General features: G+C 42.5%; 1 protein-coding gene across 21 annotated transcripts in view; it reads left to right on the top strand.

Moving 5' to 3' along the window:
• Positions 1–22,811, top strand: part of SPTBN1 (spectrin beta, non-erythrocytic 1) — a 216,361-nt gene extending 193,550 nt beyond the window's left edge. For 20 of the 21 annotated variants that reach the window (XM_002757747.6, XM_078349340.1, XM_035272578.3 and 17 more), the window contains 12 exons: positions 1,952–2,156; positions 2,575–2,949; positions 6,746–6,990; positions 8,148–8,286; positions 9,013–9,097; positions 10,945–11,141; positions 12,256–12,368; positions 13,052–13,115; positions 17,639–17,877; positions 19,104–19,277; positions 20,747–20,789; positions 21,506–22,811. In XM_002757747.6, the coding sequence (XP_002757793.1) occupies positions 1,952–2,156; positions 2,575–2,949; positions 6,746–6,990; positions 8,148–8,286; positions 9,013–9,097; positions 10,945–11,141; positions 12,256–12,368; positions 13,052–13,115; positions 17,639–17,877; positions 19,104–19,277; positions 20,747–20,789; positions 21,506–21,724 (2,098 nt within the window). In that variant the 3' untranslated portion in view covers positions 21,725–22,811. Of the gene's footprint in view, positions 1–1,951; positions 2,157–2,574; positions 2,950–6,745; positions 6,991–8,147; positions 8,287–9,012; positions 9,098–10,944; positions 11,142–12,255; positions 12,369–13,051; positions 14,407–17,638; positions 17,878–19,103; positions 19,278–20,746; positions 20,790–21,505 lie in introns of those variants that run through there. The other variant, XM_003734732.6, reaches the window with a different exon arrangement.
• Positions 22,812–23,097: the final 286 nt, after the last annotated feature.

The following is a 23,097-nucleotide window of genomic DNA, read 5'->3' as shown; positions in this document are numbered from 1 at the left end:
TGAAGCTGCAGTGGGTTATGATCACACAGCTGCCCTCCAGCCTGGGTGATAGAGTGAGACCCTGTCTCAAAAAAATAAAAATTATCAGAAGTATAGATTGACTTGCATGGATACAGTTAGTAGCAGCACTTACCCTTGGGTTGAAAAAGTCATGCAGTTTAGGAAAGTAATTATTAGTTTTAAAAGGAGTATTAGACAAGAATGCATGGACCTATAAAATGTGGGGGTTCCCAGGAAGAACAAAATGATAACACCTCCTAAGTCTTACACATCAAGTGATTAGAACAAGAGAGCTGAGTGTGTGGTACTCATCCACTCTATATGAGGCTCCTGTATCAACTTCCCAAAGCAGTCATTTTAGGCTTTTTGTGTAAATGCCTTTTATGACTTGGAAAGGAATTGGCCTTGTGCATTTAACCAAGACAGGTTGGGGGAGATGAGGTCAGTGGCTCTGTTGTTATAGGAGGTTCTTAAGATGTTCATGATCAGGATTCCCAGGAAAGTGTTCTTTGTAGTCTCCACGGATAAGTGCTGTGATGTCTTTGTCTCTCATATCCTGGTTTGCGACCATTACTCTGGGGAGAATAAGAGGGAGGGGGATTTAGTCTCCTGACTGCACACCTGGGACTTGTGAGATGGGAGTGGCTGATCCAGCCCTCCTAACAAGGATGAGCACTCAGCCCAGAGAAGCTAGAGGCCCATGTGTGCCACACAGGGTATGTCATTTGTCCCTCAGGCAGTGTAGTAACAGAGAATGCAAGACCGCTCTGGATTTTGTGTTATTTTATTTTTTCTTTTGCCACTTTCCTGACTGGGAAGATTTTGTATTAACTATTTTTTAATTTTTATTTTAAAATATTTTATTACATAACCTTTTCATGGCACCATCAGGAGTAACAGAAACATTATTCCCTGTTCCTAAACCACATTCTGAAAAATATACATTTGTATTTATATATTTATATCAATACTCTACCCCATCCTGTAATTCTACCACCTATTGTAGGCCTTTTGCTTAAAGCAGGAAACTATTCTCTTAGGTAAGAAAATATTTATGGAAGCTAAATGAAATAATGGTCAGAGTAACTGGGGACAGTGGTCGTGGGGACAGGGAAGAAGGGGTTAAGTCCAGCCTAGGCAGGATGCAGGATGCAGGATGGGGGGATCTATCAAGGTGTAGAGGAGGACAGTGTATAAAAAGGCAGCATCACACAAGTGGGCTCTGGGGTCCTTGGTCCATTAGGAGATGGCCTTTGCCTCGGAAAGGAAGGCTTCCCAGTACTTTGCCAGCTGCTGCTGTGAGTAAAGGAGTGTCTCAAGGTACTTGATCACATGGTTCTTGAAGTCCTTTGATTTCTCTTTCTCAAATCGTTACCACTTCTTTTCAGACCACTGTTGAAATCCTCTCAAAGTCTCTTTCATACTGAGTCACCCGAGACTCCCACTCAAGGATCTTATCCTTGGCCTGCTGCAGCTTATCAGGCTTATTGGCCCACAGTAGCCAAGCCTCAGCCTCCCGCTTCTTCTGCAGTATGGCTTGGGCATCCTGCCAGCGCTGCCATGTCTTCATGTGCTGGTCAAAGGCAGCCAGCTCTAGGCTACCAAGGCCTCCAAGAAGCGCATTAACTTTTAACATCAAAGGAAATCCTGATTTGCAAAGCCAGCGGTGCAGAGAGAATTTCCCCCTCTACCCGCTACATTCACCTACCCCCACTATTACATTAGGAATGGCCTTTGGCCTTAATTACTGACCTTATGTACATATTGGCTCTTCAAGTGACTTCAAATTGTGGCCAGAGTTTTATTTTTCATGCTAAGTAAGTTAATCAGAGTTTCCTTTGAGGAATATGATGTAATATGCTCTCCCATTATCTCCACCTCATTTGTTTTTCCCTGAAGAAAATTGACATTTAAGATCCTTTTTCTCCCCAATGCTCCCTTTCTTTTTCAGTGAACGCATTAGCATGCGGCAGTCCAAAGTGGATAAACTGTACGCTGGTCTGAAAGACCTTGCTGAAGAGAGGAGAGGCAAGCTAGATGAGAGACACAGGTTATTCCAGCTCAACCGGGAAGTAGACGACCTGGAACAGTGGATCGCTGAGAGGGAGGTGGTCGCAGGGTCCCATGAACTGGGACAGGACTATGAGCATGTCACGGCAAGTACTTCAGACAGTGCGTGAGTTGGTTGTGCAGTGAGCGATGGTGTGGAGGCCCATTTGCATTCCTTATCTGTGACCAGATAAGATGCCCTGGACTCCAATCAGAGGTCTTGGGGTTTAGTTTTTAGGTGGTGTTTCTTTTATAAGCAGGAGACTTGCATTTAGATGGGCTAACCTCTCTGTGTACCCCTTCCCCCAGTAGTTAAAGGAGGTGGAGGTAGTGCCTCACTCTGCTGCAGGGAGCAAGAAGGAAACCTGATTGCTAAGAGGTTCTCGAACTAGGATCTGTTGTTCTTAAGTCATGAGTATTATGGTTACATCTTGCTTAGAGGCAGTTTATTTCCAAAGGCTATTCATGTGATCAAGAAATAGTTCACAATGGGCTCACTGATTTCCTTACCCATCTTCGTTTCAGATGTTACAAGAACGATTCCGGGAATTTGCCCGAGATACTGGGAACATTGGGCAGGAGCGCGTGGACACGGTCAATCACATGGCAGATGAACTCATTAACTCTGGACATTCGGATGCCGCCACCATCGCTGAATGGAAGGATGGTCTCAACGAAGCCTGGGCCGACCTCCTGGAGCTCATTGACACAAGAACACAGATCCTTGCCGCTTCCTATGAACTGCACAAGTTTTACCATGATGCCAAGGAGATCTTTGGGCGTATACAGGACAAACACAAGAAACTCCCTGAGGAGCTTGGGAGAGATCAGAACACAGTGGAGACCTTACAGAGAATGCACACTACATTTGAGCATGACATCCAGGCTCTGGGCACACAGGTGGGTAGGGCAGCCACCCATGGGTGGTAGGGAGGCTTTCTCTCTACCTCAAAAGAATTGTCCCAGTTAAGCACATACATGTACCCACTTTGTAATAGTGCTTCATTTGGGAGAACTTAACAGTCCATAAAAGTCTACATTTGCCACATTTGCAAACATTAGACAAGTGTCCCCATAATTAAATAAACCTGATGCATACACAGACACAAGTGAGTCACAGGCCTCAGCGAGAGTTTTTATTATGTTAGCATATTCATCCAGAACAATTTCCAAAATAATACCTTACTATTTTTTATCAACTGGGTTCTAAGTTATATGCCTGGAAAAAGAAAAACTGGATTTCTAACATTTTAGCATGCCTGGTCCCCAGTATAAAATGACTGGCACTAAGGCTTTGTTCAAAAGATATTTGACAAAGTAGTAACAATATAGCAAAATCTGGTGTAGTCACTCTCTAGTTTCCTTTCTGATCTCTGCAGTTTCTTATTTCGTCTTAGGCCTTTTAGTTGAAAAACAAATTGTATTTTTTTTCTTCTAAGTTTCATGGTACTAGAGAAGAAGCCAGTTTTATTAAAGATGTTATCCGTGGTGATGTCAGGGGTTTTGTTCTTGTTGTTAAGAGTATACTGAGTATCTAGATTATCTCAGCTTTTTCTGTTAAAAGCCAAGTAGTAAATATTTTCAGCTTATGAGACTCACACTCTCCGTTGCAGCTCTGCCCTCTGCCATTGTAGCATAAAGCAGATATAGACAGTGAGAAAATGAATGAGCTAGCTGTGTTCCTGTAAATCTTTACTTACAGAAACAGGCCGCTCATATACAGCCTTGGGCTGACCCAGTCTACTGCCTCAGCCTCTAGATGGCTTTGGTATACTTTGGGATTTGTTCTGTGAAGGGACCACCTTGGTTGTTGTTCTCTCTCACTTCTTCTTAATTCTTTTTTTTTTTTTTAAATTTTTTATTGCATTTTAGGTTTTGGGGTACATGAGCAGAATTCCTCTTAATTCCTAATTCCTGTCACTGTGACTGCAAGTTTAATTTACCTCTCTAAGCTTTGGTTCCCTAATAGTTTAGGGATTGAGATGCAAAATAATATAACATAATGAGATTTCTGTAAATGTTTTCTAATTATTATGGTATTACAAAAGTTTAGGAAAACATGGGACACCTAGAGACAGAATTAGAAAACACCTTAGCAGCGTAGGTCTTTCCTTTGCACCTGTAAAGTCATTTACTTTTAGAACTGAAAGACAGTTGAGACATAGTGGAGTTGCGGTCTCATTTTTTCATTAAATCCCTTCACCTCCTTAGACTTAGAGATGAGGAAGCCCAAGAAGGGTCTTGGAACATGCAGGGTGGGAATCTAGTCCTTCGAGTCTGACAGTCTGCACCTCACCACACCCACTGGGCTATGATGTTTATAGCTGTAAAAGGGATGTGTGTCTTACTGCAGGTATTGACCTGATCTGGGTTTATTTTCACAGAGTAACAGAGCAGGGAAGGCTGTTTATGCAGGCTCCCAGGAGCACGTGGTACTTCCCCTTTGGTTGTTTCCTTTTGTGCCAGTTTGACCTGCCACTGTCTCCATTCTGCACAGGAGCAGTGGGAGTGACACATAGCACTGATGAAGATCTTGAGTGTTTATACAAAGCAATAGTTAATATTTATGGAAATTTTCACTTGTTATCCTCTTCTACTTTACGTTTTATTGGGAGAAGAAATTTATAGAAAACAACCAGACACACGGAAACAGGTGTTTTAAAAAATGTGATTCGTTGTGTAGGAAAATTAGCTTTTCACATTATTTCCTAGGAATTTGCTCATTATAATTCAAGTTAAACCTGGGCATAATCAAAGAATATTTCCAAAAGTCACTTGGGATATTAAAATCAAATTACAATGGAAACCAAAGCCCACTGGTTCTTCTTTGCATCTTTTGCAGAAACTACTTTTTTTTTTTAACCTATTGTCACCTGAAGTCCTTCTGTGCAATCAGGAATCAGTAATCCACCTCCCTACAAGCCCTAGTGCTGTCTGTCCCCACCCCCTTTTACTCCACTTAGCATTTCTCCAAACACTACTCTCACAGACATCTAAAAGCTCTCATCATCCAGGACAGTTATCTGCAGACTTCTTTGATCATGCAGCTTTATCAGTAAATGATGATTGGGTGTCCATTCCCCTCTATGTATATATCTTTAATTAGACATTGTGCACAAGTGTGGCACTAGTAATGTTACGTACTTTATATAAGACATGTAAGAGGAGAAAATTTATAAAATTAGCTGCACTTATCAGCTTCAGTTATAAAGACATACACTGTCCCCCAAAAAAGGTAAGAGTGTATTCTTATTTTTGTTTTTACAGAGGAAGAATATTATGCACATTGTCTGCACTGTTTATTCCACTTAATCATCTTGGTGTGTTTTTCATGTTGACTACATAGAAGCCCTTCCTCATTCGTTTTCATGACTACATAGGAGCCTCCTGCTGGATGAACCATCATTAGTTTACCCAGTCCTTCACTAACGGACACTTACTTTGTTTTTAGTCTTTTGCTTTTACAGACACTGCTGCAGTAAATAATCTATACATATTTCATTTTTAAATATGCAAGAATATATGTAGGATAAATTCCCCAAAGTAGGATCCAAAAATCAGAGGTATTGCATTTATAATTTTTGGGGGTACTGCCCATTTACCTTCTGTAGGAGCTGTAGCCTGTTAACACTCCTGTCTACAAAGAATGAAATCACTGACAAATATGTCATCACACTTGGATTTTTGCCAATTAATAGATGACACATTACAGTATTTCCATGAAGGATCTTTTCATGTTTAAGACCCATTTGCACTTCCTGCTCCCTGAACATTCTCTTTATGCCAGTTTCTATATTGGTTTGTTGGTCTTATCTTTCCTTTCTTTTTTCCCTCCCTCCCTCCCTCCCTCCCTCCCTCCCTCCCTCCCTCCCTCCCTCCCTCCCTCCCTCCCTTCTTTTTCTTTTCTTTTCCCTTCTTCTCCCTCCCTCCCTTCTTTCTTTTCTTTTCTCTTCTTCTCCCTCCCTCCCTTCTTTTTCTTTTCTTTTCCCTTCCTTTCTTCTCCCTCCCTCCCTCCCTTCCTTCTGCCTGTCATAGCTGAAAAGGATAACCAAAATATGTAGATGTAACTAGAAGTACATCATTGGCTCTGTTTACCAAATCACAATTCTCAATGTTAACTTTCAGTTTTACAAGGTTTTTGATGAAATTTGGCTATTTCAAGTTTCATCTTCTTTAACATTTAGTTATTTTAACCACATTGGATGCCACATTTTTATACTTTCTGAGTATAAAAGTCCCATGGTGAGAACTATAGGCAATACATACATTATATTCACATAGCAATGGGAAGTAATTTTCAAAATGTGTTCTTCATGGCAGTTTGCCGTTCTTTATAAAAACATTTATCTTTACCCTGAGGTAGCAGATTAGGTATTTATTTTTTTAACTATATCTGAATATGTCCCACTCAGATATCCCAGGCTGCCTCCAGAGGACTTTCCTGACTAAGCTCTCCTGCCAGTCTTCCTGTAGCATTTCATTTGTTTTATCATTCATGCAGAACTTACTAATGTAGTTGAATAGATTTATAGAAAACTTGGATATCCCCAGTGAAATTGAGGGCTCTTTGAGGGCCACAGGCCATGTTTTGACTCCGTGCCCCCTTTACTGTATCAGCAGAGTGGAAGAGGGGTTGGGGTGATAGTGGAAAGGCCACCATGTGCTGACCTCACTCATCTTCCACGTGGCTTCACAGGTGAGGCAGCTGCAGGAGGATGCAGCCCGCCTCCAGGCAGCCTATGCAGGTGACAAGGCTGACGACATACAGAAGCGCGAGAACGAGGTCTTGGAAGCCTGGAAGTCCCTGTTGGACGCCTGTGAGAGCCGCAGGGTGAGGCTGGTGGACACGGGGGACAAGTTCCGCTTCTTCAGCATGGTACGCGACCTCATGCTCTGGATGGAGGATGTCATCCGGCAGATCGAGGCCCAGGAGAAGCCAAGGTAATGCTTCCAGCCTGGAGGAAATTGGACTCATTGGCCCTTGGTTAAAACGTAGAAGTTTTCCAGTGAGAAGCAGGAGCTGTGAAAGCAGTTCTTGCCTGAGAGCCTCAAGGCCTGAGCGCCAATGGGGAGGTGCTTGGAGTATGGGGAGCGCAGCACCCATGCTTCGGTTGCCTCCTGAACACCTTTACCAGTGAACGGGGGGCCTGGGGTTATCAAAGCCTCTCCCATTCTCCCCACTCCTGGCTCCCATGTTCTGTAGTCACTCAGGCCCTCTAGCCCACATCCATGCTTGAAGTAGGACCTCGTGCTTCAAGTAGCCGCATACCTTGGGCACAAATAACTGCCCCATCTTTGCAATGATATGGTTTTTCTGAGTTATTTTTCTGTGCTTGTTTTTTGGATTAAAAACCACTCTATCTCCTTTTTATGCATATTACTAAAAATGTCATCCTCAACATCTGCTTTAATGGTGTCCCTGGGTTATTTAATATTTTTCCTGTATCATTGGTTTCATTTCATGCAAATTAGTGAAGAGAAGTTAATAGATGAACACAGAAGTACATATTTAACCTCCAGCCCCCACTGTAATTGAGAAATAAACTATGCCACACTAAAAGGAATATTTTTATTATACGTGTTTTTGAAGCAGTTATATTTTCTGGATCAGGGTCAGTAGGTTTTGATCCATGCTGGTTGCTGCTGTCTGGGCTGGTTCCCATCCTGTGTCTCTTTCTGTGTCTGAATAAGGAGACTGTATTAGCTGCTCTTTGATATGCACATCCTGAATCTTTGACAGCTCACTCATCAAGGGTGTGATTGGGCATCTATTACAACTTCTCTGCTTTCTAGAAGAGAATCTTTTCTGACTCGCGTTGCAAAGTAAAAGTATTTTCTGGCACCCACCTAGCAACTATTTCGAATTATTCAGACATGCATGCAAAAACAAAAGTAGCCATATTCTAAAGTTTGGTTGCCTGGCTGGTCCTGAACTGTGCTGTCACTGTGCTTTGGCTCCAGTGGCCCAACCTAAGCTCAGGCAGTGATTCAGACCAGAAAGATCATCAGTTTCCTTCAAATTAATTTTGTTTTAAAACCTACGCATTTTTTAAAAAACGCTTGATCTCCTAATGGAGGCATTGTTTGTCTAATTTTAGGGATGTATCATCTGTTGAACTCTTAATGAATAATCATCAAGGCATCAAAGCTGAAATTGATGCACGTAATGACAGTTTCACAACCTGCATTGAACTTGGGAAATCCTTGTTGGCGAGAAAACACTATGCATCTGAGGAGGTAGGGTGCTACTTTGCTTTAGAGCTGCAGGATAAATGCAGCTCGTGTCAAGATATAAAATGACTTCCTTTTATATGTATGTTTGTGTCATAGATAATGTGTTTACATTCACACACACACACACACACACACACACACACTTTAAAACTTCTTTCCTGTGCGTCCATTAATACATTTATGCCAGACTCTAGGCCCAGGCTGGTAAATCTGTGGCACAGAAGATAATTTTTTAGGGCTACAGATTGAAAAATGGACTCCCTATTTCCCCCATCAGTACTCTTTCTAGGTGATGCCACTTGTCCACTGAATATGTCCTAGATCAGTTTGCTGTTGAGTGCATGGTTGGTGAGTATGGTTAGGACGATGGTAATAAAGAGGAAAATTATTTGTTGAGTATGTGGCCCCCTGCATGGGAATGGGCATCCTCTCCAAGAGGTCAGGGCTTTGTCCCTCTTGCTCTCCCCGTCCTGAATGTGTTTGCTGCAGGGAGCCTCCTCACAACAAAGCAGCTTTAGCAGGGCTGCCCCGCCTTCCTCCAGCCCCTTCTGGAAGGAGCACTGCCGTGCTTTTCTCTCCTCTCCCAGTCCCCAGACAGACTGAGCAGTCCTTAGATATCTCCCAGCTTAATGGTGGTCTCTGCAGAAAATGTGTATTTCTAGTATAAAATGCCCCATCAAGATGTGGTGCTTCTATTAAGATGTCCTGGGGATTCTCTTTTTCATACAGATCAAGGAAAAGTTACTGCAGTTGACAGAAAAGAGGAAAGAAATGATCGACAAGTGGGAAGACCGATGGGAATGGTTAAGATTGAGTAAGGACATACTTTATCTTTCTGCTTTTTTGGGTATCCATGGAAAGCATGCAAGTTTATTTTCCTTTTTTAATTCATTAATGTTATTAATGAAAGATTTTTAGATGCCTTTTTAGTGCCCCGTTTCACCATTTCATGGTAACTACTATTTTTAAGAAGCTTCCTATGGCATAGTCATTTTTTCACCCCGTGATTGATCTCAGTGTCATAGGTGGGATTTGGGTGTTCTTTAGGAACGACAGAGGGATGACAATTTGGCACCTCCCTGGGAGAATACAGATAGAAGCCCCCTCCCCCGTTTTTCTTCAAGAATTCTTCAGAGTCAACAAGGTGGAAAGTTGGTCTCATTAAGTCTTATATTTGGTGCTCTTAGTGGAATGTTGATAACGTAATAAAATAAAAACTAACATCCATTAAGGTTTTGCTGTGAACAAGGCATTGTGCTTTGTGGTTTTTTAAATATATTTCTGTATTTACTCCCCAGAGTGACTTTGTGAATTAGATTCTATTTTTACTTCTCATTTTATAAGGAAATATGTGAGCCAATACAGGGTTTATAATGTACACTATTGGGAATAGCATTTCTTAATTGGTATGAGCACTAACAGCCCAATTCAAGCATTGCTTACCATGCTTGGCCATTCTGTGTTGGAGCTCTGGGCTCTGTCCTTATATTCTAACCCCATCTGTGCATGTCTAGGTGTTTAGTAGAAACCAAATCCAAGGGCCTTTTCTGAGAAGTTTGATAGCATACTCTGTTAGGCCCAGAGCCCTCAGAAATCCCACTTTTTGACCATTCTTTGTAGAAGGATTTGGTATGTATGTTTTGAGAATTATGGAGCAATTTCATTTAGTTCAGCAAAACCCACATTATACACTGAACTGGGCACCAGCTTGTACACCAGGGACACAGTGATGACATGCACAGTCCCTGCCTTGAAAAGCCAACAAGTACCTAGTGCAGAGGTAGCATCTTCTTAATGTAGCCATGTTGGAGGCTACCAAGGTACTGAAAGCAGACAGCTAGCCAGCTCCTTGGGACACTAATGCTGCCCACAGTTCATTTTTAATCTTAATGACCCCAGGCTTTGCCGCATGAAATGCAGCGAAAATCAGCGTTATCTATAGTGCAAAGCCAGATTCTAACCTGCCTTCTCCTAACCAGAGTAGAACTAGTGTTCCATGAATGAAAAAGAGCAGAAGCCTTGGTTCCCACCATCTGTAGTGTTCCCATATTTTTCTCTCCCTCTAAAACCCCACAATAAAACACAGAACTACCACCCAACAGAGGGTGAGTTAAAAATGCCTGCACCATCTGGCTAGGTGTAGATTGTGAATTCCTGCAGGTCTCTGAAGGCTTAGCTCATCAAGTGGGGATGAGTGAGCAAAGCGTTCACTATAGACCTGTGCTGGGCAGTATAATAGCTGCTGTCCCACATATGGCTCTTGAGAACTTGAAATGTCTCAAATTGAGATGTGCAGTAAATGTATGCCATAAGTATAAAATACACATCAGATTTAAATTTAGAAGAAAAAAGATTGTAACAGATCTCAATAGTTTTTTTCATATTGGTTACAGGTTGAAATGATAATTTCATACATATTACATGAAATACACTGTTAAAATTAATTTCACCTATTTATTTTTACTCTTTAATGTGGCTACTAGAAAAGTGAAAGTTGCCTGTGTGGCTCACATTACATTTGCCTTAGACAGGGCTAGAGTAGACGATAACTGGTTATGCAGGTAGCCATCACCAGAGGGCAGCAGTGCCAGGAGATAAGGCTGTCCTGACTGCCGGGTCACCTCCTGGCCAACGTGTACTAACTCATGGTACCCTGTGCAGTTTTGGAGGTCCATCAGTTCTCAAGAGACGCCAGTGTGGCTGAGGCCTGGCTGCTTGGACAGGAGCCGTACCTATCCAGCCGAGAGATAGGCCAGAGCGTGGACGAGGTGGAGAAGCTCATCAAGCGCCATGAGGCATTTGAAAAGTCTGCAGCAACCTGGGATGAGAGGTTCTCCGCCCTGGAAAGGCTGACTACAGTAAGTGGCAGCTAGGCCCTTTGCTTGTTGGTGCCATGGGCAGCCTTTTCTTCCTGCTTGCCTCTTAGACCAGGGAATTCACACAATTGCACGGTTTTGTTTTTTTTTGTTTCGTTTTTTTTTTTCAAGCAGTGAGGATCTTCTTAAATGGGTGGCTCCTGTGGAGCAGGACCTAGGGAGAGGGTCAGGACTGTTTACCTCCTCAGTCACATCCTGGGCACTTGGATTTATAATCCCTTATAATAGCTTCCTGGGGATTGATTGGTGGCATTTGTTTTTTCTTCAAATCTTCCATTCTCCTCTAACTCATGAAAGTTTTGTACTTAAAGGGGCATGGCCTTAAAGTTTTCTTTAGAATTTCAGAATTCGAATTCCCATCAAATAGAAGCTTAATCCTAGCCTGTTGTTAATTCCCTATTCCTGATCCTCTTTCTTCTGCCAACATAAAGGCCTTAGAATAGGATTTGTGCACTAGTGTTTTCTCTCCCAAGACTCTTGCATTCCTGGTAGAAAGCTAATGCTTTGCAGTGTACAAAAATGGTGTTTCTGATTTCCAGTTTTGAGCATTTAAAGTGTTCCTGCATACGTTTGTGTTAAAACAGAGTACTTCTAGTGCATCCATATGACTCATGAAATGGCTTTGTTTCAGTTAGACTATTCTGTGGCTTTTTAATGTGTTTGGGTTTTGGCTGAACACAGATCCCTACCACAGCACAAGCGGCTTCCTTAAGAATTATTGCAGCTCTGTCCCTGGTGTTTGTCTGAGCTCTCCTGGAGAGTCCAGCATGAACCCTCAGGCTCAGGTACTTTCCTCCTCAGCAGAGTTGAGAGTTGCATAGTTAATTTAGAAATTAAACCCATGCTCCCAGGGGTCCTGCAAACAACTCACAGGAATTTTGCCAGTCCATGGAATAGACCATTTCCTGTAGTTTTAGGTTGTAGCTGCAGTTCCTATGAACCTAATTCCATTTGGCTCAGGATGTTAGAGCTTCTTCTTGTCCAGTATGGTCCAGTTTAGCAAACTAGACAGGAGGACTTCCTGGGCTCTTAGAACCTTTTTCTGAAAAGAGGCAGAGTCTGGGATTCTACCGAATATCCTTCTGTTTTCTCTTAGTTGGAGTTACTGGAAGTGCGCAGACAGCAAGAGGAAGAGGAGAGGAAGAGGCGGCCGCCTTCTCCCGAGCCGAGCACGAAGGTTTCAGAGGAAGCCGAGTCCCAGCAGCAGTGGTGAGTCTCAGCAGCTCCAGAGCCTTGGCCTTTAGCCCCAGTGGCCAATGAGGTTTATGGGGATCTTTCGGAAGCCTTGCTTTGCTAGGCCTAACCACATGCCCTGACTGTTGATTGCTTCCACAAACCGTTTAAAGTCTGTATAGTTACCCCTAAATAACCTTGGAGGACACCGATTTGTCCATAGTCACACAGCTATGTAGGTAGCAGAAATAGAATGTAGACAGTGCCCTTTCTCGTTGCCCTTTCTTGTCGTGTGCATGCACACGCAGGATGCTCAGAACTTCCATATGGTTAAATGCATGGAGTGAACTGTTCAAATGTTAGGCCAGTGGTTTTGTGGTGATGCTCTTTGAAAGTTCTAAGTAACTTCACACAGAGGGCAGCAATTATTCTGTATTTTCAAACAGCTAATTATTTTGCTATGGTAAGAGCTCCATGGCAACCTCTAATGCTGCCTTTATTTGGTGGGGTATGGGGCATGGGACATTTCTGTAGTCATATTTTCTATCTAGAGTCTATTTTAAACACTTGGAAGTTTCAGACTTAAAAAGAATTACATTATGTGAAAGGGTTGCACATAATAAAATTGAGTGATGATGTTCTCCCCACCCTCTCTTACTGTTTCCTCTTTCTCCTCTTCTTCCTTTTCCTTCCTCCTCCCTTTCCCCCTTCCCTAACAGGGATACTTCAAAAGGAGAACAAGTTTCCCAAAACGGTTTGCCGGCTGAACAGGGATCTCCACGGGTTAGTTACCGCTCTCAAACGTACCAAAACTACAAAAACTTTAATAGCAGACGGACAGCCAGTGACCAGCCATGGTCTGGACTGTGAAATTCACTACCATTTGTCAAGAATCACCCTTTCCAAATCCTCTTGGTTTTGACTTTTTGGCTTCCACTTCACCCAAAATGTTAAAATTTTTACTTAAGTCATAGCCTTCCTTGGTTTCATATTTGTTTGCATTTAATTCATGTTTGACTCTTTTAACTGATGGATGCCCAGTTGCCTTAAAGCAGCATACTTATTTTTTGTTTATTTATTGTGAGCTTTTTACTTTATTAAGATTTTACAGCAAAATCCTTACATGAGTAATTGAAATGAAATTAAATGAGATTACAGCATAATGGAGAAGAACACTAGAATCTAACAGGTATGACACTTTCAGTTATTCTAACAGGGCACTGTACTGTGCTATATGCAGCTCCCTTTACCGAGGTTATTAACCTGCAGTAGTTTACTATTAACTAGGAAGACTGGTGTATGAGGAGGGAGATGATCTATACTAAGATTAAAGCCTAAAGTCAGCTGTGTAACATTCCATGAAAGATACATTCATTTATTGAAGATGACAAAACAAAAGGAAGCGGGGAAGTTGGATATATTCTGGAAGCTATTTTAATTTTAGGCACACAATCTCAAACGTTTCAGACCCTTGGGTCATTTATTACTTTTTACAAACCAGTTCCTCTCTCACTTTTTTTCTGCCAAGTCCTGAATTGAAAACTGTAGGCTTCGTTGCACGGATGTTGCAGCCAGCCTCAGGAGTAAAGTGCCCACTGACTGCTGCCACCACCTCTGTCTCGCTCCCTGTCAATGCTGCTGGGATGCGGGATGCAGAAAGTGACAGGGGTTCTCAGCATGTTTTAGAAGTCTGCCTTTCAGACTTCCATGCCTCTCCATTCAGCCGATGACTTCAGGGTGTCAAACTGTTTTTTTTTGTTTTTTTGTTTTTCCAAACAAATGGAACAGAAGCCATTGTGGTTCATCCTGATTACTTGAACGTTGCACTTGGTGGACCATGCCCGGGAGCGCTCACACGCATCCTGGCTTCAGAAGTCATGTCAGTGTCTCTGTAGACAAACACCACTGTACGTCTTGGATTAATGTTCTGATTCATTGTTCATTTTCTCAAGACATTTTGTGGAATTCTCCAATCAAGAAAGCTTTTAGGATGGTATTTATCAGGCCACCAGCAGGAATTGAAAATGTTTTAACAGAAATCCTTTTCCTTAGAAATAAAAGCTGGTGACATACAGAGATGGTTTCCTGGTACCGATAAAAACAAAACCAAATCCATATTATTCATCAAAGCCTTGTGAGACATTCACTTGCTCCTTTGCCATACTTAGATATGTTAGTGGAATCAGAAACCTGTTTTGATATGTGTTCTTCATGAGTTAAGTCTGATTTGTCTTTTTATTTCATGATGCATGTCTTTTTTTCTTTTGTCAGGATAACGTCATATAGCATCTTGTTTGTTTTTCCTTATCTCTATGTACATATCTATCTACTCTGACTGTAGATGGGTATATAGATAGATGCCAAGCTTCTTATGTTTGGGGTTAGTGTGCATCATTATTGGGTCTCTGCCTTAAAACACGTCAAAATTCATTTTAGAAAAAAACTTCTGCTCTGTCTTTGGTCATTAGGGAGTTCTAATGTGTGTTTCTGGCTCCAAATTATATTTTGTGTTTGATTGATCTATATGTATATATGTGATATTTTCATATATATATATATGTGTGTGTGTGTGTGTATGTGTGTATTTAAATTTTGTATCATCAGGACTGATACCCAATTTGACACGTTTTGTGTCTAGAAGACCCTCCAAAAAAGGAACCACATAAGCACACAAGAAAGGAGTGCTATGATGCTTTTAGCATTTGCTATCATGCCTATTTTTGTCTAGATTTTTAAATTGTAGTTTGTCATAACAGAACTTTAAACAATTGGATTGTATCAGAAGAAGAAAAAGTCTTTTTATTGTTTTGAGTGATGACGCAGAGACTCAAGTTAATGCACTTGAAAATAGCATTGCTTTGTGCACTTCGAAAACCAATCAGGTGTTTTCTGTGCTACTAGTTGTCACATTGCATTTATGTTCACCTCATGATTTAAATATCTCGGGTGTGCCTAGCCACTAAAGCACTTCAGACTAATCGCTAAAGAGAAGCAACGTCGGGGGGCGGGGGTTGCAGGGGATGTGTTCACATGTACCCATCATTTGATCATAGCACTATGATTGCTTTTAATGTGTGTCTCTAGTGGTGTGTTGTCTGTTGGCATGCTTAAAGCACATGTCCATTAAAATTCATTTTGTTCCTTTTATTTTCCTTGTTTTCTTGGTTAGTTATTTTCATTTGCATAAACATTAATGATCTCTGCATACTGGTTTGGGGTTTTCTCTTTCCTTCTAACTCTAAAGAAAAAATTTTTGCTGCAGAATTTCCCTCAGAAGAGGCTTCCCTGGCCTTCATCTACCTTGCAGTGTGACCAAGTATGATAAATTTTAGCCGTTTTCAAGGAAACATCTCTCTACCCAGGTCATTGCTGTCACTAGCAGCTTTCAAGTCAAACCTGCAGCACTAAATTTTTTTTTAACCTGGTTTCTGTATATACTAACCCCATGTCTCTCTGGACTCACACCTGGCTCAGGCCTTCCAGACCAAACTCATAATTCCTCCTGACCAGAAGTTTCCTGAAATCTCACTAGAGGAGATTTTCTGCCTTGAAAGTCCACTCACATTCTTTTGACTCAGGGCTTTGTTTTCCAGTTATTTTCCCACCTGCAACTCTCCTTTAAAAGTGAAAAGGAGAACTCTTTAAGTAGTCTGCTGCTCATAAGCACGTGTCTACAGTCTGTTACTTGCAAGGCCTGGGTGATCACCAAGCAGCATGCATGCACACATCCCCCCGCTCCCCCTCCACCCCGAAAGTCTTTTTGTCCTAATCATATATTTTCCACATTGCTGTGAGGATAAAAGGTTCCAATCAAAAGCACCCTTAAACTCCATAGTTTCTAGTCTTCCCTCAGCCCTTATGCTAATTATGATAGTTTGCATAGACATAACTTGTGATTCTCCCTCCTTCTGGAGCTATCGCCAGCCCTTTTCCCAAAAAAAAAAAAAAAAATTAGTTTTGTTCAAAATCAAGCATTGGACCCAGCCATTCAGATAAAACCTAATAGTGAGAGATCCAGTTCCCAAGAGTTGATAGATCCAAGTGTTCACATGGTGGTGGCCAGTCTACCGTTTATCCTGTCAAGGTTGTTAACTGCTAATTTGGTGTCACTTTGGTTCTGGGCAGCAGTGGTGGGCGACATATCTAATGAGCGTGCCATTGACTCCTCCATGTCTGTCTGTGTACGAGGGGTGCAGGTTGTCTGTAATCCACTAAAGTGTCAGCCACACCCAGCTTTAGTAACTCGCTAATCCGTACCCTGGGTGTATTAGCCAGGGGCTGCTACAGTTAATGGTACACAGTTGATGGTACACAGGCTGAAAATGATAATGAATCAAGACCCTACTACATTTCCAAAGCCGAAAAGCCATGAGGGTTACAATTTAAATGAGCTTGGGAAGGAACGCTCCCGAAGACGTCTCCAGCCTGAAGGGTCAGAGCTGCTGAAGCCTGGCTGTCTCTGGGCTTTCTCGTCTCAGTGCAGCAAGGCACCGTGATCAACCAACCCGTGATGGGGAAGGCCCTGGTTCTGTCTTTGTTTGGGGGTAAATAGCTGTGTGGTGTTGAGTGACTGTGATTGGCTTTTCCAGCTCCTTTAACACAAACTACAACCCACTCACGATACAACTTTGGCAGATGTGGTCAAATTGACGTTTGTTGACTTGCCTCATTTCCTTCCAGCTCTTAAGTTCCAAAGTCTAACTGGGATGGTAGATGTGAAATGCATGATTGTCGTCCTAATTTCTGCATGTGTTTATGACAATGTGTTGAGGGGAGGGGGAGGACAGCCAGAGAGCCTTTTCAGGAACCGAGGTCTTTCCTTGTCTTACTCTGGGGGAATGCCATGTAGCTCTGATAGAGTTGTCTATCGGTCTGTTTGTGAATGCCCTTTCGCTTAAACTTCCAGCCCTTCTGGTGGCATCCTTGGTTGTAAAGTGGCTGCTGTATAACGTCCACTCTCTTTCATATTTAATATGTGTGATTGTTACCGTTGTCTTTTTGTTTTAAAGTAACCATAAGAGGAGATGATCTGAGTTACATTTATTGATCTGAGGAGTAGAGTGCAGTAAAACTCATACTGGCATTTTGCTTTTCTCATTTCCCTGTAAACGGGCGGGTATTAATCCATTCCCACCTTCTAATGTCTTTGGTGTCCAGCTGGCTTTGTGGGTATGCAATGGTTTTACTGTACTGCCTCGATCTGTGCCAGGCATTTATACACAGCCACGTGTGCGAGTCAGGTAGAGCGTATGTGGTCACTCCCATGGCTCACAGAGTTAGCTGAATGGCCTCTCCGCTGTCCCTAGATGGCAGATACGGTGGACACAAGTGAAATGGTCAATGGCGCTACAGAACAGAGGACAAGCTCTAAAGAGTCCAGCCCCATCCCCTCCCCGACCTCTGATCGGAAAGCCAAGACTGCCCTCCCAGCCCAGAGTGCCGCCACCTTACCAGCCAGAACCCAGGAGACGCCTTCGGCCCAGATGGAAGGCTTCCTCAATCGGAAACACGAGTGGGAGGCCCACAATAAGAAAGCCTCAAGCAGGTAACAGCAGCAGAGGCTGCCACAGTAGGATGGAAAGTCAGCCTGTGAGTGGATAAGGCGGGCCACTCTTGAGTCATTAGGGAAGCATGTGCTTATGTTGTTTCATTTTTTGGGTAGCTTCCTGGACATTGCATTCTTCTCAGGCTGACACTGGAAAGTGGGAGTAGAATGCTGGTTATCCACTGAGAGAAGGAAGAGTTATGTTTGGATGGGAGTAGCTAGAAGGGGCCTTAGTAGCTCATCTGGAGAAGGAATTTGCTAGATTGAGACTGAAGAGTCATTTTTTACCTTCAGTAGATGATTTCATTTAGGACTCCTTGTGGGTTTTTTGTAAAAAGCCATTCACCATTTTCCCTGACCTGATCTCCATATCAGCCTTTTTATATATTCACTGACTCTGAACAGCCCAAGTTATTTTATTTCACAGATGGGAAACAGAGGCTCTGAGTGGTTAACAAAGCTCACTTTCTGTGGAAACCTAGTAATTGCGAAGCTGGAATATGAAACTGCAAAGTCTATATGCTTAACTAGTAAACCCAACCACCTGGGAACCACCATGTCTTATCGTGCTGTTCATTTGCTATACAAGGGGATCAGAACATCTAAGAAGTGCCGTTCACATTGAGGACAACATGGGGATTTGTATGTTAATATATATAAATTAGTATATTAGGATAGTTTGCTAAAATTAGTATATTAGGACAGTTTGCCATATTATAGGGGAAAGGCCACTTTATTCTAATTTAGTCAAAGGTGCTGTAAGTGCTGGTGGCCCTGGATCTGTCTGTCTGTCTGTCTGTCAGTCAGATTTCCCAGCCACATGAGTAATGAAGCTGCAGCTGGAGGAGCTACTGCTAGAGGACAGGTGTGTTTCAGACAGGGAGCATGGCCTGTAGCCCATTACCTTAAGAGGGCACTACAGCAAAGAGCACTAAACACCAATCAAAATGAGCTCAGAGTACTAGAGGGTAACTTGCTTTTCTCCAAATTAAGAGAGAGATGTAGCCCTCAAAAACCTGCTCTGTGCCCTCACCAGACTCTCCATGGAGGAATTTTTTCTGTTGTTGAGTGTTAGCAGAATTTAGGAAGGGCTTCTAATAAGAAGGGGGGCTGTTCACACTGTTCTATGAGAATTATTTTCATGTTAATCAAATGTGAAGTTCTTTAAGGGGGAGTGTGATAGAGCCTTTATCTTCCCCCAACCTTTTTTTTTTTTTACTGCTTAGGTCCTGGCACAATGTTTATTGTGTCATAAATAACCAAGAAATGGGTTTCTACAAAGATGCAAAGACTGCTGCTTCTGGAATTCCCTACCACAGCGAGGTCCCTGTAAGTTTGAAAGAAGCTGTCTGCGAAGTGGCCCTTGATTATAAAAAGAAGAAACACGTATTCAAGCTAAGGTAGGAGTTACCGTGAGTGGTATGGTTGCCAGAGTGTGTGTTTATTTCCACTCTGAGGGTTGGTTTTCTTAGACAACTACTGTGATTAGTTGGTTCTCTCTTGTGCCATTTTAAATCCCCAATAAAGTGAAAAACCAGTTTGGCACACGTCTCAGGCTAGATTCTTTGGCAACTGTGGCCAGCCACCAGCTTCCCCGTGGTTAACAGTACAGCTGAGCATTGAAGGATAAGGGAGCTTTTGATTTTATAACCGGGCACTTACTGTTCCCTAAGACTTAAATAGAGCTAGTCACATTTCACAGTTTAAGAGAGGCTTAGAAAAATAGTTTCCCCATCTTTTAAGCTTATTCCGACCCAAGAGATGCTATTCTTTGCTCCTGAGTTATCTGGAGATGGGTCAAGTGAGTCATCCTGGAGCTGGATGGAGACAAACAGGAAATGCTTGAATGGGGCCTGGGACCCTGTCCTCTCCTGACTCTCCCAGCAGATGTTCTAGCTGCCCCAAACCCATCTAGTTCCAAATGTTTCTACCCTGTAGGATACATACACCTCCCTACAGAGTGGAGCTAAGCTCAGAATTTCTCCTCACACTTGGAATTAGGCAGAAAAATTACTTTATCTTTTAAAAATGTAAAAAATAAACATTTTAGCAGTTAGGATGCTAGTTTACTGATTTGCTCTGTTGCTTTGGGATCTGAAAAGCTTTGGTCTTTGTTTATTTATGTTTCATGCCAGTAGGACTAGGCCAAGGGCTGCAGAGGAGAGAGTGTCAAATGGTTTGATTTATTAAGCTCTGCTGGTGCAAGCAGGCTTTTTGGGTCCTGGAATGCTTTATGTTTTGTAAGACGAGGCACCAGCAGCTTGTCTCCTTGGCTGCTTTCCCTTTTGTACTCTTTCGTGCACCTTCAGGGAGCTGGGGTATTAGGGAAAGGCAGCCACCTTCTCTCCAAAACTGCAGAGTGAGTGTGTGTCCCCTCCAAGCCCAGGGACCTCTCAGTGTCGCACTGATAGGGCTTCTTAATTGTAAGACATACAGTAGAAGAAAAATTGAAGAGACATTTTCTGTTTACCTATTCTGACACCCTGGAACTTGTGAATGTAGGGGATATAAGCTCAGCAGAATTTCAAAAGGGCTTATAGTGTTTAAAAGCTTTCTTCTGAACTCGGTTTAGACCAGTAAGTGATCAGACATCCAAGTGATCTTTGCCACAATAAAGCCAAATGCTATGTTTGGGGGTTTTAAAATCCTTCCATTGGATTGAAGCACAGGCTGCCTGTGTGTATCATTGGCGCGATTATATGGCTTCTTGATCTCCAGGGGGTCCCCAGGCTCAGGGGTGACATATTAAGGTTGACGCTTCTGTTGTGACTCTTGTTGTCTGCTTCTGTCCTGCGTGGGATATGGGAGTTGGGGGATTTTTATTTCTCTGTAGTTAAGTGGTGACTGACGTTTTTCCTTGAAATTACAGACTAAATGATGGCAATGAGTACCTCTTCCAAGCCAAAGACGATGTAAGTTTCTAAATTTTATTTCTCTCAAGTACTGAGGAGTTTGAAAGTGTTTGTGGGATGATAGGCTTTATTCAGAATGTTCTTCATGTAATTGATGATCATTGGTGGTTTCTGAGCTCCAATCACCAGCACTAGGAGGTGTTTGGTTCTGTCTCTAGAAGGCAATGTATATGATCTCACTGTCCCCGGCCAGGCAGGATCCCTTGAAGTTGATGGAGGGAATCTTTGCCTGTCCCCTCCTAGGGCTGAGGCACAGTGAGGTGGTTCCAGGACTGGGTGTGGATCGTGATGGGGACCCCTGCTGCCCCCTCTGCCCATAGCTAGCTCTTTCATGGGTGGGTACCTCACCTCAAGGAAAGAGAGGGTCCATTGATGAAAAAACAACACATATAATGCTTTAAATGTGAACAAGCACCTTCTAGGGTAGGATCTGACCACCTCACAGATTGAGACCAGTCTTCCAGCTCTTACAAGTTTATAGGGCCATATACCAGGGTGATGACCTTCAGGTACTGTAAAACTGAATTCTCACGAGAGGCTGAACCAGGTTCCCTCTCCTGTAGTGATAAGGCAGAGGTGTGTTTGGGGACAGTGCCCAAAAGTGATTCTGCTCACCCCTCAGTTGGCCAGATGCGCCATTCCCAAGTCTTGGAGCCAGAACCCCTGACGCCCACCTGTCTTAGTTGAGTGTCACCTGTGTCCCTTCCTCTGTCCAGGAGGAAATGAATACATGGATCCAGGCCATCTCTTCCGCCATCTCCTCTGATAAACATGAGGTGTCCGCCAGCACCCAGAGCACGCCAGCATCCAGCCGGGCGCAGACCCTCCCCACCAGCGTCGTCACCATCACCAGCGAGTCCAGTCCCGGCAAGCGGGAGAAGGACAAAGAGAAAGACAAAGAGAAGCGGTTCAGCCTTTTTGGCAAAAAGAAATGAACTCCTTTCCTTTACCTCCTGCCCATCTCTTACCTTTTCAGTGAAATTCCAGCATGCAAGCTCAGAACCAACACATTACTCTCTGTGCCTAATGTTCCTCAATGTGGTTATTATTTTTTTTTTATTTATAGAGCATTTCTGGGGGGTGGGGAAAACATACCTAAATACTTTATCTCCAAGTTACAAAAGTTTGAGGTGCAGAGGGAAGGCCAGATTTTTTTTTAATGAAATTATATAGATTAGATCTCAATATTTAAACTGTTCCTCAATTTTGTGAGGCTGTGTTGGAAATAACCCGCCTCTAGTGCTGTTGGTATGCAAGGCAGCGGTGCTTAAACAATATTTCCTGTGCTCACCAGAGACAAAATGTACCAATACCATTCTCTCTCCATTTACTTCCGGTGGTTACCCTGAGTCTTGACTATTAGAAGTGCCCACGATGGGTCTAACCTTTATTAAACAAATCACATATTACGATCTCGCTGCAGCCAGTGCAGCTCCACATTAACTCTACAGACCAAAACATTTGTATCTGGCATCACTTACTAACACACGACATGCAGCTTTTCTGCATCAACTGCTACAACGGTTAAGAATGTCAGTATACAAGAAGGAATAGAAAACTGATACTGTTTTAAATAATCTGTAATTTCAATTTTTTTTTGCTGAAATACATTATATTGTATGTTTGAGATAATTCTAGTACAAAGTATAATAAAACTAGATGTATAATAAACCCTTTAAATCATTGGTAAGTGTACAAGTGGTGGAACTGAAGCATTTACTGGACAAAGTAATGTTACTCTAATGGTTACTTGCTCGTGTGTTGCCACACTGTTTTATAATTTGCTTCATTTCCTTGCTATTTGATACATAGTGTGCATTTCTCTGTCACTGTAACTATTGTAATGACAAATTTTCATCTTACTGCACAATCAAAATGACATTGATAGGAATGAACTCCAGAGGCTGGGCCTGAACAGGGAGGTGGTCGCTCAGGCCTGGTGCTCAGTCGTACGACCTGTACCTCTCAACTTTTGCCCTATCTGTTAAATATATGCTATGTCATTAAATGCTTTTAAATCTAGCATGGTGACTATTGTTGTTCTTCCTCTGCTGTGTGTGCATGCCCAGTAGGGAAATTGCAAAGGGAGAAATAGCAAAAGGAAATGTTTTACAACCAGTCTGGGCTCACTTCCATTTTCAATGCAAGTCTGGTGCGGGAGCTTTGAAAACTACAGCGAACAGTAATAAATGTGACTGTTTGGTAGTTACACATTCAGATTTTATCTTTCATTTATGAAGAAGTTACCAGAGCACTTGCAAAACCCGAGCTCCAAGATAGGGGTTGGCAAATTCATTCTGTAAAGAGA

The sequence above is a fragment of the Callithrix jacchus genome, chromosome 14 (assembly GCF_049354715.1).
Source record: "Callithrix jacchus isolate 240 chromosome 14, calJac240_pri, whole genome shotgun sequence".
In the NCBI taxonomy this organism is placed as follows: Eukaryota; Metazoa; Chordata; class Mammalia; order Primates; family Cebidae; genus Callithrix; species Callithrix jacchus.
Note: the sequence above shows the minus strand (reverse complement) of the source record. Positions and strands in the feature narration are given on the sequence as shown.